General features: G+C 50.3%; 1 protein-coding gene across 2 annotated transcripts in view; it reads right to left on the bottom strand.

The window, feature by feature from the left end:
• GALNT17 (polypeptide N-acetylgalactosaminyltransferase 17) overlaps nt 1–19,034 on the bottom strand; it is a 230,751-nt gene that overhangs the window by 120,365 nt on the left and 91,352 nt on the right. For both annotated transcript variants that reach the window (XM_030232442.2, XM_050981903.1), the window contains exons 4-5: nt 18,804–18,978; nt 16,559–16,756 (exon numbers count right to left, since the gene is read on the bottom strand). In XM_030232442.2, the coding sequence (XP_030088302.2) occupies nt 16,559–16,756; nt 18,804–18,978 (373 nt within the window). The remainder of the gene's footprint in view (nt 1–16,558; nt 16,757–18,803; nt 18,979–19,034) is intronic.

Below are 19,034 nucleotides of genomic sequence, written 5' to 3'. Positions count from 1 at the left end.
AGTGTTAGAAACAGCTGGAAAGTTCTAAACTTGATTTTTCCAAATGAAAAACTTCAACAAAATGGGCATTTACACATGGCTGGGGCAGGGCAGGGGAGGTGCCATCAAAATTTTCCATCCCTGAAACATCTCCTAATTTTTTCATTTTTTTAATACTGAGGGTGCAAATCAGCCCAATTTCCTTTCATTAGGACTTGTTATGTTGTTCTTGCTTTCTCTGAAAAATTTCACAGAAGAAAAAGAATTCCCAACAAGCTTTAATTTTAATTGATTCCTATTCAACCCAATGAGGTCATGCATGTTTAATTATCATCATCCCTATTACAGATGGAAAATCAACTTCCTCTGATGTTGCTGTGCTAATTATCATCTCATTTGTTTAGCAATGGCATCCCACAAATGATGGAGATTATGGAAAACAAAGAGCAAAAAGACCTGTACAGAAACTGCCAACAGTGGCCAGGGCTCAGCAAAGGCCTGGATGGAACACATGGATCACATCCAGCACCATTCAGAGACTCCTTTTAGCTCTCCAAGGCAGGAACATGCTCAAGGATTTTGCCATGATGAACTTTCAGTAAAATAAAGAGGAAAACCAGGGTGAAAATATCATCCCATTCCTTGAAGGGCTGGGAATGGAGGGGAAAGGGAATTAAAAACGAGGCTTTGAAAGGGACAAAGTGTTTCTGAAATTCAAGGCTGCTCCAAACACCAGCTCAGGGCTCTCAGACTGGGAATGAAACACAGAATCCCAGAATGGTTTGGGCTGGGAGGGGCATTAAAGCTGATCAATTCCACCCCTGCCATGGCAGGAACACATCCCACTGTCCCAGGCTGCTCCAAACCCATCCAGCCTGGCCTTGGGCACTGCCAGGGATCCAGGGGCAGCCCCAGCTGCTCTCTGCCTGCCCCTCCTCCCCCTCCCCTGCTCTGGGCACATTTTGTACATCCCTGGCAGCAGCAGCCCCTCCATCCCTCTGCCAGTCTGTCCCTGGGACGTTCCCAGCTCCTGTCAGTGAGGTCACTTTGCCTCCTGATGCTGCTGCTGCTCCAAGACTCTTCAAAAGTGAGCTGGGGTCAGGTCTGAGAGTAAACAAAGGCAACCCAAGAGCTGCAGTGGACTGGAAATGCTCCTTTTTCCTCCCAGGGAGGGTAGGTAAACTTGATGCTAATCTCTGCTCCAAGCAAGTGTAATCTCTCTGCATCCCAATAAATTGTGGCATCTACAAGGACAGCTCCAGCACATCAGTGCAGTGATGTGTGTGACCCAAAATAAGAACATGAGGACCAGGAGCCTGCTCTCCAAAGCAGCTGGGTGTGCAGAGCTCTGCAATGCTTATTAGGCTCGTTAAGTACCAAATTAAGCAAAGAGTGGGAGGAAAGACTGATGAAACCATAATCTGATCTCCTGCTCCAAGTTTAACCTTAGCTTGGCAGCTCTGTCTGCTTCTGTGCTTATTTTTAATTTAGTAATGCTCTGATGATTTATTTCTATACTAAAGCCTACTTCACAAAAGCTGAAAAAGAAATGACTGCAGGAAAAGCAAATTCTCCCTCACAACTGAAACGAAGCCACTTCTGCAGGCACAGGGGGAACTGGAGCCAGCTTGGCCAAGGGAACCACTGCTCCCTGGAAAAGCACTCAGACTACACTGTCTTCCCTGCTGAAATGGAAAATGTGGCTCTGCTGGGAGCCCTGAGCACTGCTGGGCTGCACAGCCCCTTGGAGTGTGGGTCAAGGCCTCCCTGGAAATCTTGGACAGCACTGAGAGCCCCTTTGGATGGAAGGTGTGAGGGATACCAGCCTGATGCCACAGCCCACAAAAACTGCTAATCCTCCAGCATCCCTGTTCCCATGCATTCCCAAGTGATTTTTCCTGGAAATAGCTGCAAGTCCCCACCCCAAATGAGATGGAACAATCCAGCAAAGCAGCCATCTGCTTCCCCCATCCCTGTTCCAAAAGGAACTGGAATCTCTCCTCTCCTTCCTTCCCACTTTATTTTTAGAGCATCTTCAGCCAGAGCTCTTCAAGGCTGCTCCCAACACCAGCTCAGGGCTCTCAGACTGGGAATGAAACACAGAATCCCAGAAGGAGATTTCACTGCACCTTGTGTGCTTCTCTCTCCTTCCAAACACATTTTCTTCCTGCAGGAATATTCTAGAGGACACCAGACGTTTGTTGGCCAGTGGACAGAGAGCTTTGCAACATAAAGAAAAACAAAATATCTTGTGGATTAGACAGACCTAGATCCTGAAATTCACTCTGAGGAAGGGGAAAGAGCTTCAGCAGACTTTGTCATCCTAAAAAATACCCCAGATTTTTCATTTTGTTCCCTCTCAAAAAAGTGACAAAGCCATGACTGCCCACATACAAGAGCAGCTGCCTACAGACAGAGAGAAAATACAGAACTCAGAGCTCCTGGAGTTGTTTATTTCCTGCTTTGGAGATGATCCCCACACACTGTCAACTGAAGCAGAGAGATAAGCCTAACCAGGGGGCTGATCCAGCTCCAGGAAGTGCTCCCATCCCTCTCTTTTCCCAAGAAGGAGCAGGAAATGCACTGAGACATCCCAGTTCCCTGGGAAGGACAGGGAGCCTCAGGGGAGGTGCTGAATGAGGTTAATGGGGGGGCTGGAGCCCCTCCCCATGGATACAGGCTGGGAAAGCTGGGATTGTTCACCTGAAGAACAGGGGATGGTGTGGGGACCCTACAGCAGCTGCCAGGGGCTGGAGGGGACCCAGGGAAGGCAGAGAGGGACCCTGCACCAGGAACTGGAGGGACAGGACACAGGGAATGGGTACAAACTGCCAGAGGAGAAATTTAGCTTAAAGATAGGGAACAAATCCTTCCCTGGGAGGGTGGGCAGGCCCTGGCACAGGTGCCCAGAGCAGCTGTGGCTGCCCCTGGATCCCTGGCAGTGCCCAAGGCCAGGCTGGATGGGGCCTGGAGCAGCCTGGGGCAGTGGAAAAACCAACAATTTGATCTTGGAAATGCCAGCACATGCAGGGAAGAACAGTTCTTAACACTCCCATTTTCCTGCATCAACTACTCCAACCCAATCTGCCTTACTGTCCCTTCCATGCACACAGCCCGACAGGGAGCTTCCCAATTCCTCCAAACTTAGAGCAAAAGGCATCAAACTGCATCCCCAAACCCCTCCTCAGTGCCAGCCTTTGCTTCTGCCTCTGTTTTGGCAGCAAATGCTCTTGACACATTTCATGGTTCAACTGCAGTCCCACTCAGGACTGCCACAGCTTCAAAACCTGATGTGGCTCCTTCCCTGGAGCCTGCAGTTCTCCAAGTCTTTAGTTCTGCCTGCATGGAGTTTGTACCATGAGGAATTCACAACTCCTTGGCACCCTGCCTTAGCTGACTTCCCACACCACAAGAAAAAGTTCTGTCCTTGCAACAGGAAAAAACCAGAACTTCCTTAAAAAGAAGCCAGAACCAAGGGGTCATGTGGCCATTAAATCCCATTTGTAGAGAGTCCGGGAGAACTGTGAGCTGCTCCTTCCTCCCAGGTCCTGGCAGGAGCAGCAGCGTTAGCCAGGGAGCCTGAAAAGGCAATCAGGGGCACCTGGCTGTGACTGAGGGCTTCTCAAAGGCCAGGAGAGCAGAGCTGGCAGGGCTGGGGACAGCAGGGACCTGTGCCCTGCCCTGTGCCCTGCCCTGTGCCCCTGCAGGCATCAGTCCCTGCTCAGCAGAGGGAAGAGCTCGCACCATTCAGTCCCAGCAGTGACTCTGGGAAGGACTGACAGAGCAAACCTGAGCCTCCCTCTCTGCAGGCAGTGAGGGCTCTCTGTGGGGGCTGCTCTGGATGTGGGGCCCACCCTGTGTCCCCCCTCCCAGCACCAAACCCTCCTCCCAAGCCCAGCTCTCCCATTCAGACCAGTCTGCTGTAGCTGCAGAGCTCTGAGGTCTCATGGCAGCACACAAAAACGCTGACAGACGTTCACCTAAATATTTCATGTCTTTTTCTTTTCCCCTCCCAAAGTACTTTTTCCTGAAGACAAAGCACAGAGAGTGCAGAAGGGAAAGGCACAGCAGGAGGGATGTCACCCTGTCAGCCAGAGCTGTGGGCTGTGCTGGGTTAATGCTGTGCCAGACCAGGACTAGCACCCAAAGAGCTGCAAACTTAAACCAGGCCTAAGGAAGGGAGGGGATGGGCTGCAGGGCTGCTCTCCCCGGGGCAGATGAGCCCAGAGCAGACCCAGCCCCCTCACACCCCCCCAGTTTCTGTGCTCCCTGTGCCAGGCTCACAGAGCTGCCCAGGCATTAATCACAGCAAATGCAGCAGGAGTCAGACCCAGCTCAGAACAGCCCCAACCCCAGTGCCCATTAGCAAGGAGCTGCTCGTTTTCTGAGCAGCAGAGCAGCTACAAGGCACCAGGGACGTGAGCACGGTGTTCATCAAGCACCACAGGACCCACACAGGGTCTGGAGCTGCCTCAGCTGTCACAGCACAGCCTCGGCCAGAGCTGCTCCCAGCCTGCTCCCCTCAGGTCCTCTCAGCCCTGCAGGCACAGGGGGTCTGATCTGGAGAGCCCAGGAATCCTCAGGAGCTATGAGGACTCCCCCCCACCTCTCCAGGTGGGTTCACAGCCCCGAAGCAAAGCTGAGGGGTTCATGGAGGGGAAGGTGGAAGCAGGGATGAGGCAGCACCTCACCAGCCCTTCAGGATGAGCAGGGTGATGCTCCTCCAAATGGGCTTCTGTAAGCAGGCAGCCCAGAGCCAGCCCCAGGTACATCATTTCCAGGCACTGACAGGATCTGGAGCCTCAAAAGCAGCAAGTAAAACGTGTTCCTGGGTGAGCTCACTTCCACAGGAGCACCAAACCTTCCCTGGCAGCAGTGCAGGCTGCCAGTGCCCAAGCTGTGCCTTGCAGGAGCCCAGCAGTAACTGCACCAAGGGCCAGTCTGGCTGCAGGCAGCAGCAAATCCCAGCTTTGGAGTTGTTCATCCCCAAAGGTGAGGAGGAGAAAGGGTGGGTGCCCCACAGGTGGTATGGATGGTTTGGATCATCTTGTCCCACTCCCTTCCACTGTCCCAGGTGGTTCCAAGCCCTGTCCAGCCTGGCCTTGGATCCAGGGGCAGCCCCAGCTGCTCTGGGCACCCTGTGCCAGGAGCTCCCCACCCTCACACCCAGGAATTCCATCCCAATATCCCATCCAAAGCCACTCCAGTTTAATGCCACCTGCCTTGTCCTGTCCCTCCGTCCCCTCTCCAAAGTCTCTCTCCAGCTCTCCCAGAGTTCCTTCAGGTCCTGCAAGGCCACAATTCAGTCACCCCAGAGCTTCTCCTCTCCAGGTGAGCATTCCCAGCTGTGCAGCCTTTCCTCCCAGCAGAGCTGCTCCATCCCTCTGATCACCCTGGAGCCTCCTCTGGGCTCCTCCAGCAGCTCCAGCTCCTGTCTGTGCTGGGCTGGGGCAGCTCTGCAGGTGGGGTCTCAGGGACCATCAGGACCTTGCCAACTGCTCTTCCCAAGACTTCCAAAGCTGTGCTCTGATGAAAGGAGGTGGCTGTGGCTGGCTGGGTTTGTCACAGCCCTGGGCAGGCACTCCAGGAGCACTTGGAGAGCACCCCAAGGTGGAACCTCAGCAGGATTTAGTTCACTCTCCAGGAGAAAGCAGCAGGTCTGGGCTCAGAGCTCAGCGCAGGGAGGGAGTTCCCAAAACCTGCTGTGCTCCAAGGCAGAGCCAGCTGAGGATGAGAGCAGGGATCCATTTCTCCTTTAATTCAGTCTAGGCCCATTTATGCACCAGTGCCTGCAAAGGACAGTGAATGAAAGCTCACATGAAAGGAAATCATCGCCCTCAGCTCTGGCTCTCAAACACTCTTTAGAGTCTGTTTGATGAAGGGCTGCTCTGCTGTGTCACCCAGCTCCATTATCACTCCTTTGTTTTCAGTCCCCTCCCCCAAAGTCATTAAACACTTGCTTTCTAATGAAAATTGATTGGTTTTGGCCAATAAATCACTTAAAAGCCATCTGCCAATGAAAAAAAAAATTCAAAGAGCCAAATTCCCCCAACTCCTCCTCCAGTATTTTTCCCCTCTGCTTTGGATTTAGAGGGAAAATATATTTGGATAATCCATCAAGGGTAGCTCTCTCCTGGGAAGTGTGAACAGACCACAGAAAAGGCTCAGCTTGGCTTTGACTTCCAAAGTCACTTCATGGACCACTCGGAAACAATTCAGCAGCAGGGTATGAGCTCTGAATATTGGTGCTGCCCCAGATTATTTTGTTTTCATTAATAAGATTATTGCAGTGAAAACAGGCTCTCTGAAGCTTAATTTTCCTAGCAATTGTTAAATAATTCAATACCCATCTTTTCTGTCTCTTTAATGCCTCTGAAAAATCAAAACCCTTCACAAATTAAAGGCCAAATCCTGTTTACTCTTTCCATTTCTAAAGCAACTCTGACATCAATAAAGGCTGTTTTTGTGACTTGGGCTCAGATTAAAGTTCTGTCAGTGTGAGTATTTTTTTATTTTTTCAACCAGGAGCATAATTTTTTTTTCTCTTTTAATCAAAATAATTCTTTTATGCAAAGCTCTAAAAATACAAAAGCAAACGCTTCCAGTATGGCCAACATGGTTTTCTTCATAAAAATGGATTACATGAACATTTTCTTCCAATAAACTACAGCTCCTTTCAGGATGGAGAATTTGCTCCTTTGCCTGTAACTCTGTTCTCCTGAAGGGACAAGCCAGAGGCTCAGTGTCCCTGTCCAGCTTCCAAGGCCCTTCAGGGTGAAGCTGGGCTGGACCAGTGCTTGAAGGAGGACTTTAAGGCTTAATTTTAATCAGTAACACTTGATTTGGCCAAGAGCAATGGTTTTGTAGGATCACAGGATATGCTGGGCTGGAAGGGACCCACAGGATCATGGATCCAGCTCCTGGCCCTGCACACACAGCCCACAACCCCACCCCTCCAGGCCCTTCCCCATCTCCCTGTCCCCCCTTTGGATGGTCTCCAGGGACTCTGGATCTGTCTTACACTGCCCCAAACTGCCCCCAGAGCAGAGCAGAGCAGAGCAGAGCAGGACAATCACACCCATAAAACTTTTAAAAAGTGTCCCCTGATTCCCAGAACAGTGATGGCATTTGCACCATCAGCAAAGAGCAAAGAAAACTGCCTGCATCTATTTTCATCCAGGAATCAACTGGAACAGCCAAGGACCCCCCAGATGACTTTCCTGACTCCAGCCAGCCCCTTCTCAGGCAAAGCAGGGACATGTTTTGGTGACAAGTCCCACCCAAGGCTGGGCAGGACTCAGGGGGTCCATCTGCACCAAGCTGAAGGCTCAGCACCCAAGGGTGGATCTCCCCCGTCCCAGGAAAGGCAAGGCCTTCCTTGGGGCAGGTATTTAATCCTGAACCCAAATCCCACTCCATGCTCCAAATGTCCCACCCAAAGAGGCTCAAACTCTGCTTTTTCAAGGTCACTTGGCCAAAGCAGCCAGGCACGAGCCCATCCAGGCCCCTCTGCTGTCCCTGTGACAACTCAGTGCTGGCTCTGATGACAGCTCTGCCCACGGCCCTGGGAAGCTGCACAAACACAGATCCTCCACTCCAAAAGCTTTTCCCCAATTCCCAGAGAATCACACAGCTTTGGGCCCTCTCCCAAACCCTGGGGCTGGGTGGGGACCTTGCCAGGTTTCAGCAAGGTTTGGATCTCCTGCTCTCGATGCAGCCAATCCTGAGGGGAATCCTCCAGGAAAAGAGACCTGAAACCAGATCCAGCACTGACATCCATGGGGAACTTCCTCATCCCTGGGCTGCTCCAGGGGCACCAGCCTCAGGTGCACCCTCAGCACAGGCTGCCCAGGCAGGGACATCAATCTGCCCATCCTGTAAAACCTGACACCATCACAAAATATTACAGAGCCTTCCTTTACACTCGGCACTAAATTAGGTGACATTAAAAACCAGCAGATGAAGGATTCCTCATAAAGAGGCCCAACAGCAGCAACCTGAGCTCCAACATGTCCATGGCAGCTTTCTCACACCACAGGGAATCTCTGGAAAGTTTAAGAGCTTCAAATTAGCACACCAGGGAATGAAAGTCACTTTGTGCAGCCAGTTGAGGATCACTCCTCCCAGTACTGTTAACATAAAAATCGAGAAAGTCAATTAAAATTTTTATTACGTGGCCTCAAATCATCCCCCAAAACCCCTCAGCACTAAAAGGGAAACCCAACCTGAGAACACTGACGAGGTTCTTGCTGGAGTACTTTAGAAGCTGATAAAGCACTTGATGGTTTGAATTTAATCTGGAGCTGGATGACAAAGTTATTGAGGTCATGATTCTGACCTAAATCTTCCCTCTCCTACATTCCGAGCCCAAACAAGACTGACACTAATTAAACAAAAAAAATCCCTCCATTTCTTCTCTACAAGGCCAGGTTGAACAGGGCTTGGGGAAGCCTGGGATAGTGGAAGGTGTCCTTGCCCATGGCAGGGCTGGAATGAGATGAGATTTAAGGTTCCTTCCAACCCCAATTATTCTGTGATTCTTCTGTTATTTGTTTTCAGGTTTTCACTAACCTTCATTATCCAAGCCAGCCAGGAGTGACCAAACTTTAGGTTTCAGCTTCACATCCCTGGAAGCACAGGAGCTAGGGATGGATGGGTCTGACTTCTTGAGGTGTTTGCATAACAAGATTTTTGCAGCAGACCTTTCCAGAAGCACCAGCCAAACCTTGCCTGTGGAAGAGCCACAGAATCCCAGGAAGGTTTGGGTTGGAAGGGACTTAAAATCCATCCAGTGCCACCCCTGCCATGGGCAGGGACACCTTCCACTGTCCCAAGCTGCCCCACGCCCTGTCCAGCATAGCCTTGGACAAATCCATGTTGTTCCCATGCTGGACCAAAGTCTGGCCCAAAGTCCTTTGGGGCTCCATGGATTTTGGTGGAAATGATGGTGAGCCCTGACATGGAACTGCAGCCAGTGCAGGGATGGAGGAGAACCTGGCTTCAAGGGAATGAAGCATTTGGGTGGCCAACACAGAGCTTTGGTCTCCTTGACCTGCTCAAGGAGAGCACCTTCAGAGCCTGATCACCACTGCCAACAATTTATCTTCCCGTTTGATTTAAATTTTATATGTAGCCATTGAAGAGCTCCATGAGCCTCCTGCAGCTGTTGGGACATTCCCACTAATCTCATCCCATCCCTCTAAGCAAACACCTGACACCAGCATCTTCTCACACATTCCAGGTGAGGTTTCCAAAAACAAATTCTCATTTCACCACCCCACATTTGGCTCCTATGGAAATCTTCCCCACAACTTCAAAATGCCACAAGAGTGAGAACATTTTAAACCATCTTCACACAGAAACAGGAATCTTCCTGCAGTTTGGAAGCCAGAAAGAATCAATTTTAAAAATATTCAGCATTTTGTACAAATGGCTCAAGACTTTTTTCAAAACAAACCCAGGAAATATCCTTAAAAACAAGGATATCCTTAAAACAATATTCCTTAAAACATCCTTATTCCTTAAAATATCCTTAAAGCAATATTCCTTAAAACTGAAACCCAGGAAATATCCTTAAAATTCTGCCTTTTCCTCACACCTGTGCCCAACAGTTTGCACCATCCCTGAGGTGCCTCCTGCCACCTTGAGCACTCCTGTGGTGGTGAAATTATTGATAAGAGTTTGAGCAAACCTGTGTAAATTTGTTACTGAGGCTCTGATGTGCACCTGGCTAACCCTGCCAGGGTGGGGATGTGCTGCAGGAATGTCTTGTCCCAGCCATGGAGATCCTCTTCCATCATTTTATGGCAGTAGAGGTTATTCCCAAAGCTCTGCTCCTCTGGCTATTCCAGAGTCTGTGCAAATCCTGTGTGCACAGAAGTTTCAGGCTGTTACAGTGGCCTGAAAGAAGTCTCAGAGGCTGGACTAAAAAAGGAAAGAAACAGCATTTATTTAATTCCAATAAAGAAAGCTCTGAGTCTTTGGGCTTTTGAATGCCATCATGGGATGAGGGCTGCAGGAAACCCCATGGAAAAATCAACAGCTAGTGATTTCTGGAATGAATAATAAATATAATACTGATCCCACCCCACGGGAAAGCCCAGTCCCAGAGAGGGACAGCTCAGCCCCACCTGGGACTGAGGAACACTTCAATGAAACACAAATGTCCTGCTGGCTGCAGAACCTTCACTCCTGGGCCACATTCCTAACCTGAACCCCTCTGTCTGTCCCAGCTCCACCCCTGCAGCATTCCCACACCTGGGATGAAGTTGGCTCTTTCCTAAGAACACTGCAAGAGCAAATTCACATTCCTGAGGCTCACAAATTCACATCTGTGAGGCTGAGGCAGCAGGTAATTGGGTGGGTTAATTAACATTATTTTCCTCTTTATAAAAACCCTCAGACCTATCAGCCTTTCTATTCTTTCACAATCCATAACTCTCAAACCCCATTTCCTCCTCACAATGATCTTAATTCTAATTAAATGAGCTTTTGTCTTCCAGCAGCAGTAAAGATGAAGTGCCACATAAAACATCTGCAGCATAGCCCTGTCCAAAATCCACTTGAACCTAAAGCTGGGGTTGGTTTTTAAAATTCTTTTTGTTTTTGTTGGGATTGAAGGTGTTTGAGATGGTATTTTATGTTTATTATTATTTTTTATTTATACTATAGTTTTAGAAGTTGTGAGTTTTATAGTATTTTATTAGTAAGCTATAAAATAGCTTTGTATTTTGTATAAAACTATATAAAATGGTTTTGTAAACTTATTTTTATAAGTTTTTAAGGAAAAACAATTTAATTAAGAATATTTAACTATATCTAATATTTATTAAATTTAATATATAAAATTAATTATAATCAATTAATTATATATATAGTATTTAATTAATTTAATTATTTTTATTTTTAACTTAATAAATAATTATTGATGTTTTGTAATGTAGATTTTGTTTAATTATATAGTATTTATGAAGAAGGTGAAGGAGAAGTTGAAGAAGAAGGATTAAGTTTTGTTTAAAATTTTAATTTTGTTTTACATATATATTATATTTTAAACTTTAAATTTTAAGGGTTTTATTGTGTGATACATATTTTTAACTAAATTAGATACTTATAATTTTAGTTTTATTATTTAATTTTAGGAGGTTTTTTAATGGCTTTAGGTTAAATTTATTGGTTTTTCTAGGGTTAGAATTTGTTATTACAGAAAGTTTAAAATGTTTAGTATTTAGGGTTCTAACAAACTGTCTCCCAGCTGCATCCATGCCTGGCAGGTTTGGGAAGAGGCTTCCTGCCACCTCTGGAGCCACCTGAGGGCTCCTCCAGCCCCAGCACCTTCTGGGGCTGCTCCCTGAGGGAGACTTGCAGCCTCTGCCCCTCTGCTCTGCACAGCCACACGTGGAAAACACAAAGAGAAAGTCAGGAAATTCAATATATTTTAAATAACCCAGTCCATCCGGGGTGGTGGTGAGTCAGCACCGCTGAGGTGCTCAGAAGGGCAGTGGGTGAGGCATGGGGGCACCTGCTCAGGGCTGGACCTGAGGCTCTGGGAGAGCTTGGGCAGCCCCAGGGGCTCTGTGGCTGCAGTGACAGCAGGACCAGCAGCAGAGCTCAGGTGTGACAATTCCTGCCAGCAGAACATGTGTCCAGCCCCTCCATTCCTGCCAGCAGAACATGTGTCCAGCCCCTTTCCCTGCTCAGCTGGGAGTCCCTCAGCCCAGGGCTGCTCAGTGTTCACTCCCTGGGTGTGTTTAACAAAGCCTGGATGTGGCACTGGGTGCCAGGGATTAGTTGAGCTGTTGGGGCTGGGTTGGTCTCAGTGATCTTGAAGGTCTTTTCCAGCCCAGTGATTCTGGAATTCTGTGGTTCTGTGGCTCCTGAGTGAGACCCAGGGCAGGAGAGCATTCCTTGTTTTCCTGGAGCCATCAATACCTCACAGCTGTAATTACAAATCCTGGGGCTGCCCCTGAAGCACGTGGAGCTCATGGAGCCATAAATCTCCAGATCTCAGCAGCTTTTTGACCAAAGCTGGTGTGACACAACCAAACCAGGTCAGGCAGGAGGAACTGCTGGCTCTGGGGTTCACACCAGTGAAACAACAGGCTCCAGACCTCAATGAATCTCAAAGAAGCTCATGTTCTGTCAGTGGGAAAGAAATCATTGCTGAAGATCCTAAAAAGCTGGATCCCACCATGGGATACCCCAGGACCAGGTCATCAATCTGCTGTTTCACAGCATCTCCAAAGATCTCACTTGGATTTCCCACAGAGCTCTGAAAACACCAGCTTCCTTCCATTTTCTGTGGCCTCAAAGGTTTTCTGGACCCTCAGCAAGCTCTGACCACTGCCCGTCATTAATACCTGGATCAATCCCGGCTGCATCTCCACAGCAAAGCCCATCCAGGCACGGAATGCAGGCACAGATCCCCTCCTAACACAGCTCAGCACCAGGAGATCCCACCAGCTCTGCAGGAGCTCACTCTGCTGGACATCAGGATCTCTGTGATGACCATTTTAAATCTCATTTTATGTCTGCCTCTTCTGGCAGAGCTAATTCAGACATGATCCATTACCCTGCGATCACAATTTTATCTCCTGCTCAGAGCCTGGCAAGGAAAGCCTGGCTGTGAAACCAGGCCCAGCTAGTGCTGAGATTGGGGGGATCTTTGCTGTATCTGCATTTTAAATGTTAAGGTGACAAAAATACAACAGCTGATGTATTGCAGACCCCAGGTATTACTGCAGCATTTCTCCCAGGGATTAAGGGAGGCTATTTCTTGCAGGATATTATTGGATAAAGCAGGAGCCTGGAGCCAGTTTGGGACTGGGCCATATTTTAGACAAATTTCATTTCAAAGAGGCCGTCAGCTCTCTGCCTGGATAATCATATCTGGGAATAGCCAGGAGAGAAATCTACCTCAAAACATTTCCATATTCTGTCTCCAGTCCCCACTGAATGTATTTAGTGACCTCTGGGCTCACAGGGCTGGAGCAGCTCTGGTGGGCAGAGAATTCCTCCTGGGGCTGCCACAGTCCCCATGCACTGAGAGTAAACCCCAAAATAGAGAATCAGCTGCTTTACTTCACTCCCACCCTTTTATCCTAAAGTATCTCTTAAAAACTAATGTACCTCTGTATGCTATAATTTCCAAATTTCCTCTAATCCCATGCATAATTACATGGAGCACTGCACTGCATCCCTGCCATGCAAACATTGCTACCAAGTGCAGGAATTTCAGAGCATGATGTGACAAAGAAATAACTGCAGTCATTATTTCTGCTCCATGTGTGGGTACAGAACAGCACGTGTCATTAGCCTCCTCTTGGGGACACTGCCCATTTATCTTCCTCCTGATCCTCCCCCAGTGCCTGCTGGCAATGTTATTTCAGTGGTTTAACATGAAAATGTTATTTCAGTGGTTTTACCTGTTTTTTATTTAACGTGGCTGGGAGGTTCCTGGGTGTCTCAGGGCTGTGTCCTTCCCCCTGGTTCCCTCAAACCCCTGGGGCCTCAGCAGCAGAATCCACATTTCAGAAGCCTTTAACAAAGGTGTCTCCAGAGCTGCTCTGATCTCTTTTTCCTGTTCCTTCCACTCAGCAGTGCTCAGAGCTGAGGGGCAGATCCCTGGGATTCCCTGGCTGGGGATAATGGAGCATCCCCTGCTCCAGGGCTGTCTCCAAAAGGTTGTGGGAACCTCAGATAAAAACCTCTCCCAGAAATGCAGAGATGTGATGCTCAATGCCCTGCTCAGATTTTAGCACCATCCCTACATTACTTTAAGATAAAACAAGCACCAGAACAACCTAACAGGACCTGCTGGTCAGCAGGAGCCAACTCCCAGAGCAAACCCTTCCCTTCTGCAGCTGCACATCAGCAGCAGATCCACCCCCAGCAGCACCTCTGGCTCTCAGCACCAAAGCAAGGAAAAATGTGGAGCTGTGAGAAGTGTCCAGCATCTCTGTGACCCCATTTACTCCTGGCTCACTGGTAACCCTAAACTGGTTCATACTGGGGAGCCTGAGGAAACACATCCTAAAGAACCAAAATCCTCCTGGTGTAGGTCCTGACCTCCCCACTCCATCTCTTCATGAGCACCCAGCCCTCCAGCTCCTCAGCTCAGAAACTCCTCAGCTCACCACCCTCTGCCTTCTCACCTGCTCTCACATCAAACACCTTCCAAAACCCAACCAACCAAACTGCACCTCCCCTGCCACCAAACACCTTCCAAAACAACACCAAACACCTTCCAAAACCCAACCAAACCTCACCTCCCCTGCCACCAAACACCTTCCAAAACCCAACCAAACCTCACCTCCCCTGCCACCAAACACCTTCCAAAACCCAACCAAACCTCACCTCCCCTGCCATCACACACCTTCCCCAAACCAAGGCTGTCCCTCCCCACGTGGCTCTGCCCCACTTGTCCTTAACCACCCCCTAAGTGCACGACACAGGCTCAGACCCCATTCTGTGAGCACAACAGAGCAGAAGGTGTTACCAGACCTTTAAATGTCATATTGTGGGTTCAATTTCCTCAGTCACCTCCAGTGAGAGGTGTTGATGCCCAGCCAGCTGCCAGGCTGGTGTCACAATCACAGGGGACACTCCCTGTGCCAAAGCTTTTCCTCTACCTCCCAACTGCACCACTTCAGTTTAATCAAAGAGTTTGTTCTTTCTGCCCTTTTATATTTACTGGCTGAGAAAGGTTTATCCCAGCAGTGTTGATCCACTTTTATCACCCTCCAGAGGTTCCAGCAGGAGCTGCCAGCACCACTCTGCTCACACCTCCCCTGCAAAGGCTCTTGGGTTCCTCAGCTTTGCCTTCTGCATGGCCCAGCCCTCCTTTAACAAGTCCAGCAGCCTGAATTTGGTTAAAATAACTGTTTATTTGTCAAAGCCCTGACTCCTGTCCAGAACAAACTGACTCCAAACTAACTCCTCCATTGAGGACTGAATGTGCTGCCTGGGACAGGGGCACCAAAGGAGTAACAAGAATTCTCTGTGTGAATGGGAACAGACCTAATTTCAGCTTCCAGGGATTATGTCAGTGACCAAAACAGAATTGTTTGGGTTCAGGATTCCCACCAGGCAGGGATCTGCACTCCTGCAGCTGCTCTGTGCCTGAGGACAAGGCTTCTCCAGACAAACCATGTCAGGATGCAGGTGGATCCCACCCACCTGGCCAGACACCACTCCTGATCAGAGCATCACTGTGATATTTGGAGGCTGTGAAGGGAAAACCTCAGAGCTGTGCACACAGAGCAGCCCCAGCTCCCACCCACAGCCTCCCCTCCTGTTCTTGCCTTGGGCTCATCCCACCCCTGAAGCCTAGCAGGGCTGGAGCACATTTCAGAGCTGCCAACCCTTCAGCTGGAGTGTTACAACAGCCTGAGACTCATTTGCCAAAGCTTGCCCTGAGAGGAGAGGACTCTGCCTTGAGGAAAACACAGTGCTGAGCTCCATGGACCCACCCTCCATCCGTCACACAGGAACCATCTCCTCATTCCTCCTGCTCTGCACAAACTGGACACCAGAACTGAGGCAAAGCCACTTTGTCACCTGCACTTCCACACAAGCCTGGACAGATCTGCACAGTTCCTGCACCTCCCTGGTGGGTTTGTTACCAACACCCTTTTCCAAATCCCTGCACCCTTCCAAACCCTCCCTGGCCCATGTCACAGAGCTGGCGGGGGTTAGGACATTGTCCCTACCTCTCCAAGGGACTTCCTCACTTCATCTTCCTGCATTTTCACAGAACCATGGAATGGCTTGGGTGGGAAGGGACCTCAAAGCCCACCCCGTGCCACACCTGCCATGGCAGGGAGACCTTCCAGTGCCCTGTCCAGCCTGGTCGTGGGCACTGCCAGGGATCCCGGGGCAGCCCCAGCTGCTCTGGGCACCCTGTGCCAGGGCCTGCCCACCCTGCCAGGGAACAATTCCTTCCAGTATCTCACCTACCCCTGCTCTGTCCAAAGCCATTCCCCTCTCCCCTGCCACTCCAGGGTGCTGTTTGTCCCTGTCCAGCTCTCCCACAGGCTCCGTCAGCAGCTGGATGCCTCCCTGCCCTCCCTGGTGCTGCTCATTAGTAGCCCCAGCCCTGGGCAGTGAGTGTCCCCAGCCCTGGGCAGTGAGTGTCCCCAGCCCTGGGCAGTGAGTGTCCCCAGCCCCGCTCAGTGAGTGTCCCCAGCCCTGGGCAGTGAGTGTCCCAGCCCCGCTCAGTGAGTGTCCCCAGCCCTGCTCAGTGAGTGTCCCAGCCCTGGGCAGTGAGTGTCCCCAGCCCCGCTCAGTGAGTGTCCCCAGCCCTGCTCAGTGAGTGTCCCCAGCCCCGCTCAGTGAGTGTCCCAGCCCTGCTCAGTGAGTGTCCCAGCCCTGCTCAGTGAGTGTCCCAGCCCTGCTCAGTGAGTGTCCCCAGCCCTGCTCAGTGAGTGTCCCAGCCCTGGGCAGTGAGTGTCCCAGCCCCACTCAGTGAGTGTCCCAGCCCTGGGCAGTGAGTGCCCCCAGCCCCACTCAGTGAGTGTCCCCCGCCCTGCTCAGTGAGTGTCCCCAGCCCCACTCAGTGAGTGTCCCAGCCCAGCTGTACCTGATGGGCAGGGAGGGGTCCCCGGCGTCCCACCAGTCCTTGGGGGGGCTGATGTACATGCACCACAGCTCCCAGCTGTAGCCGTGGGCAGAGTTCTCGTAGCGCTGCACCTCGAAGTTGTCCTGCTTGATGTTGTCAATGGAGGGCAGGATCACCCTCTTCCTGTTCTCCTGGATCCGGGACAGCACCGGCTCCGCCCTGGGGGAAGGGGCAAAGCACAGAGAGAGCCTCAGTTCACTGCAGCTCCACTCAATTCCCTCCCAACATCCCATCCATCCCTGCCCTCTGGCAGTGGGAGCCATTCCCTGTGTCCTGTCCCTCCATCCCTTGTCCCCAGTCCCTCTCCACCTCTCTTGAACTCCCTTTGGTTCTGGAATCCACTCAGAGCCTTCTCCTCTCCAGCTGAACAACTCCAAGTCTCTCAGCTTGTCATCACAGCACAAGTGCTCCAGCCCTTTGTGCTCCTCCTCTGGACCCACTCCAGGTGCATCTCCTCCTTGGATACAAACCTGGTCCACAGGCTGGAAACCTTCCCTTCTGTAAAGCAAGGCCAGGAAGGGTGTGCTTGGTTCAAAGCATGCCTGAACTAGTCCAGACTTCCCCCAGATCCCAAAACCCTGGGCAGAACAGGTACATTCTGGAAAGCAGGACTGTTTGAAGGACTTTTTCCCCTTGGGATGCAGTTTTAATGACACTATAGCTAAAAACATTCCTCCCTGGGATGTGTTCCGAGCTGGGGGTGTGCTCAGCCTCACCTCTGCAGCTCCCGAGCCAGTGAGAGCCCCGGGGTCAGTGCCCTCACCAGGGGGAATTTGGGGGAACTGGCACTGCCAGTGCCCCCAGTAACAGCAGCAGGTGGAAAACTCAGGGAGAGTCAAGCCCACACTGCAGAAATGCCTCCTCTCTACCCCTAGGAAAGAACTTCAAGAGCTCAGTCAGTGGGAGCTCCACAGTGAATCAGATGTGAGGATTTAGTGACCAGAAAGAGGAATGTTCAACTTGGAATAAAGATCCCAACATCACAAACAGCTCTTAAAATACCCCTTCAGCTGCACTGTCATTAAAAAGGATTCGATAGCTGTGCCCAACTCTGCTTTAACAGCTGCAAATAGGGGTTTTGTGGCTGTTACTGTGTTCAAATTCAACACAAGTTTAGCTTCTTCCACCTCCACTTTTCTAAACATGGACCATTTACTTTTTACACTTGGTTAAAGGAAAAAAATTCCCTTTCAGGCTCCTGTCATGACAAAGATTCAAACTTAAGCCACTTGAGCTCAAATGTTCTAAACCTCTCTGAAAAAAATCCTTATGAAACACCTTTTGCTGCTTCTGCACCTCTGCTCTTATTCCCAGCAGCAGAGGAAACAAATCAATCCAAAACCTCTGAGCCTCCCCCTCTGGGATCCAGCAACGGGCACAGAAGTGGGAAACACTTTCTCCTTCATTCCCTTGCTGCCTGGGCTTTTTTCAACTTGCAGGAATTACTTAAGGCTAAGGGAATGGGAAATCATCCTGAAAAACATAAACAGGGAGCAGGGAAAGTGCACGCACAAAGGGAAGGAACAGAGAAGGATTACAAGGAACAAGGGCAAGGAAAAGTTCTCCTCATACATTCCCACCATGCCATTCAATGCAGAAGGAACCCAGAAGGAATTCTGGAGAAGGATTGACACAGCAAACGATCTGTGTGCCATTCTGTAGGGACACATGAGGACTGAACAAGCCAGGGGACCTGTGTGTCATTCTGCAGGGACACTGCTGCATTGCACTAAATAGTGATTTAGCTGTTTGCACTGGGTGTTTGGTAATTTGCACTGTTCACATGATTTGTATCCTATGGCCACATGGTTTCCCTCTTTTTCCCCCCTGAAGTGTTGGCCCTGGTGGTCTCTCCCCTGGTTTACCTCTCCCCTCTCCCCTCCCCACTGGTATCCCATTGGTTGTGGTCCTCTTCCTCTGTCCCCATTTCCCTGGGTAATAAAAGCTCCTGCCATGAGGCAATGCCATCTTTTCCCACCTGGGGAGTCACCAGAGTGTGAGGTGTCTCCTCCAAGTCAATAAACAGAGGACATCCATCCCAATATGCAGAGGAACGCTTTCCAGCTTTTCTCAGATGTAAGATCCTGTGGGCTGGGGTCCACAGCCAGCTGGACTGGACCCAAACAGCATGGTTCTTACAGACACAGCTCTTACAGGACACAAAAAGAGGGGTGTTCCCCTGGTAATACCCCCCCTGAGCACCTACCAGCCAGCAGTGAACTCCACGTGGGCATCAAAGAAGCCGGTGACCTGGCCCGTGGCAGCCTTCCAGCCCTCGATGCGGGCCCGGATCAGCCCTTCCCTCTTCTGGTTTCTCACCACCTTGACCAGCCCCGGGTAGCGTTTGTTGACGTACTCCTCCAGCGGCGCCTTCAGCTCCTCTGGGGACAAGGACACACAGCCCGTGGGTGGTGGTGGTACATTTCAGGGAAGTGGT

Source organism: Serinus canaria, chromosome 19 (genome assembly GCF_022539315.1).
Source record: "Serinus canaria isolate serCan28SL12 chromosome 19, serCan2020, whole genome shotgun sequence".
Taxonomy (NCBI): domain Eukaryota; kingdom Metazoa; phylum Chordata; class Aves; order Passeriformes; family Fringillidae; genus Serinus; species Serinus canaria.
This window is presented reverse-complemented; position numbering and strand designations above follow the sequence as displayed.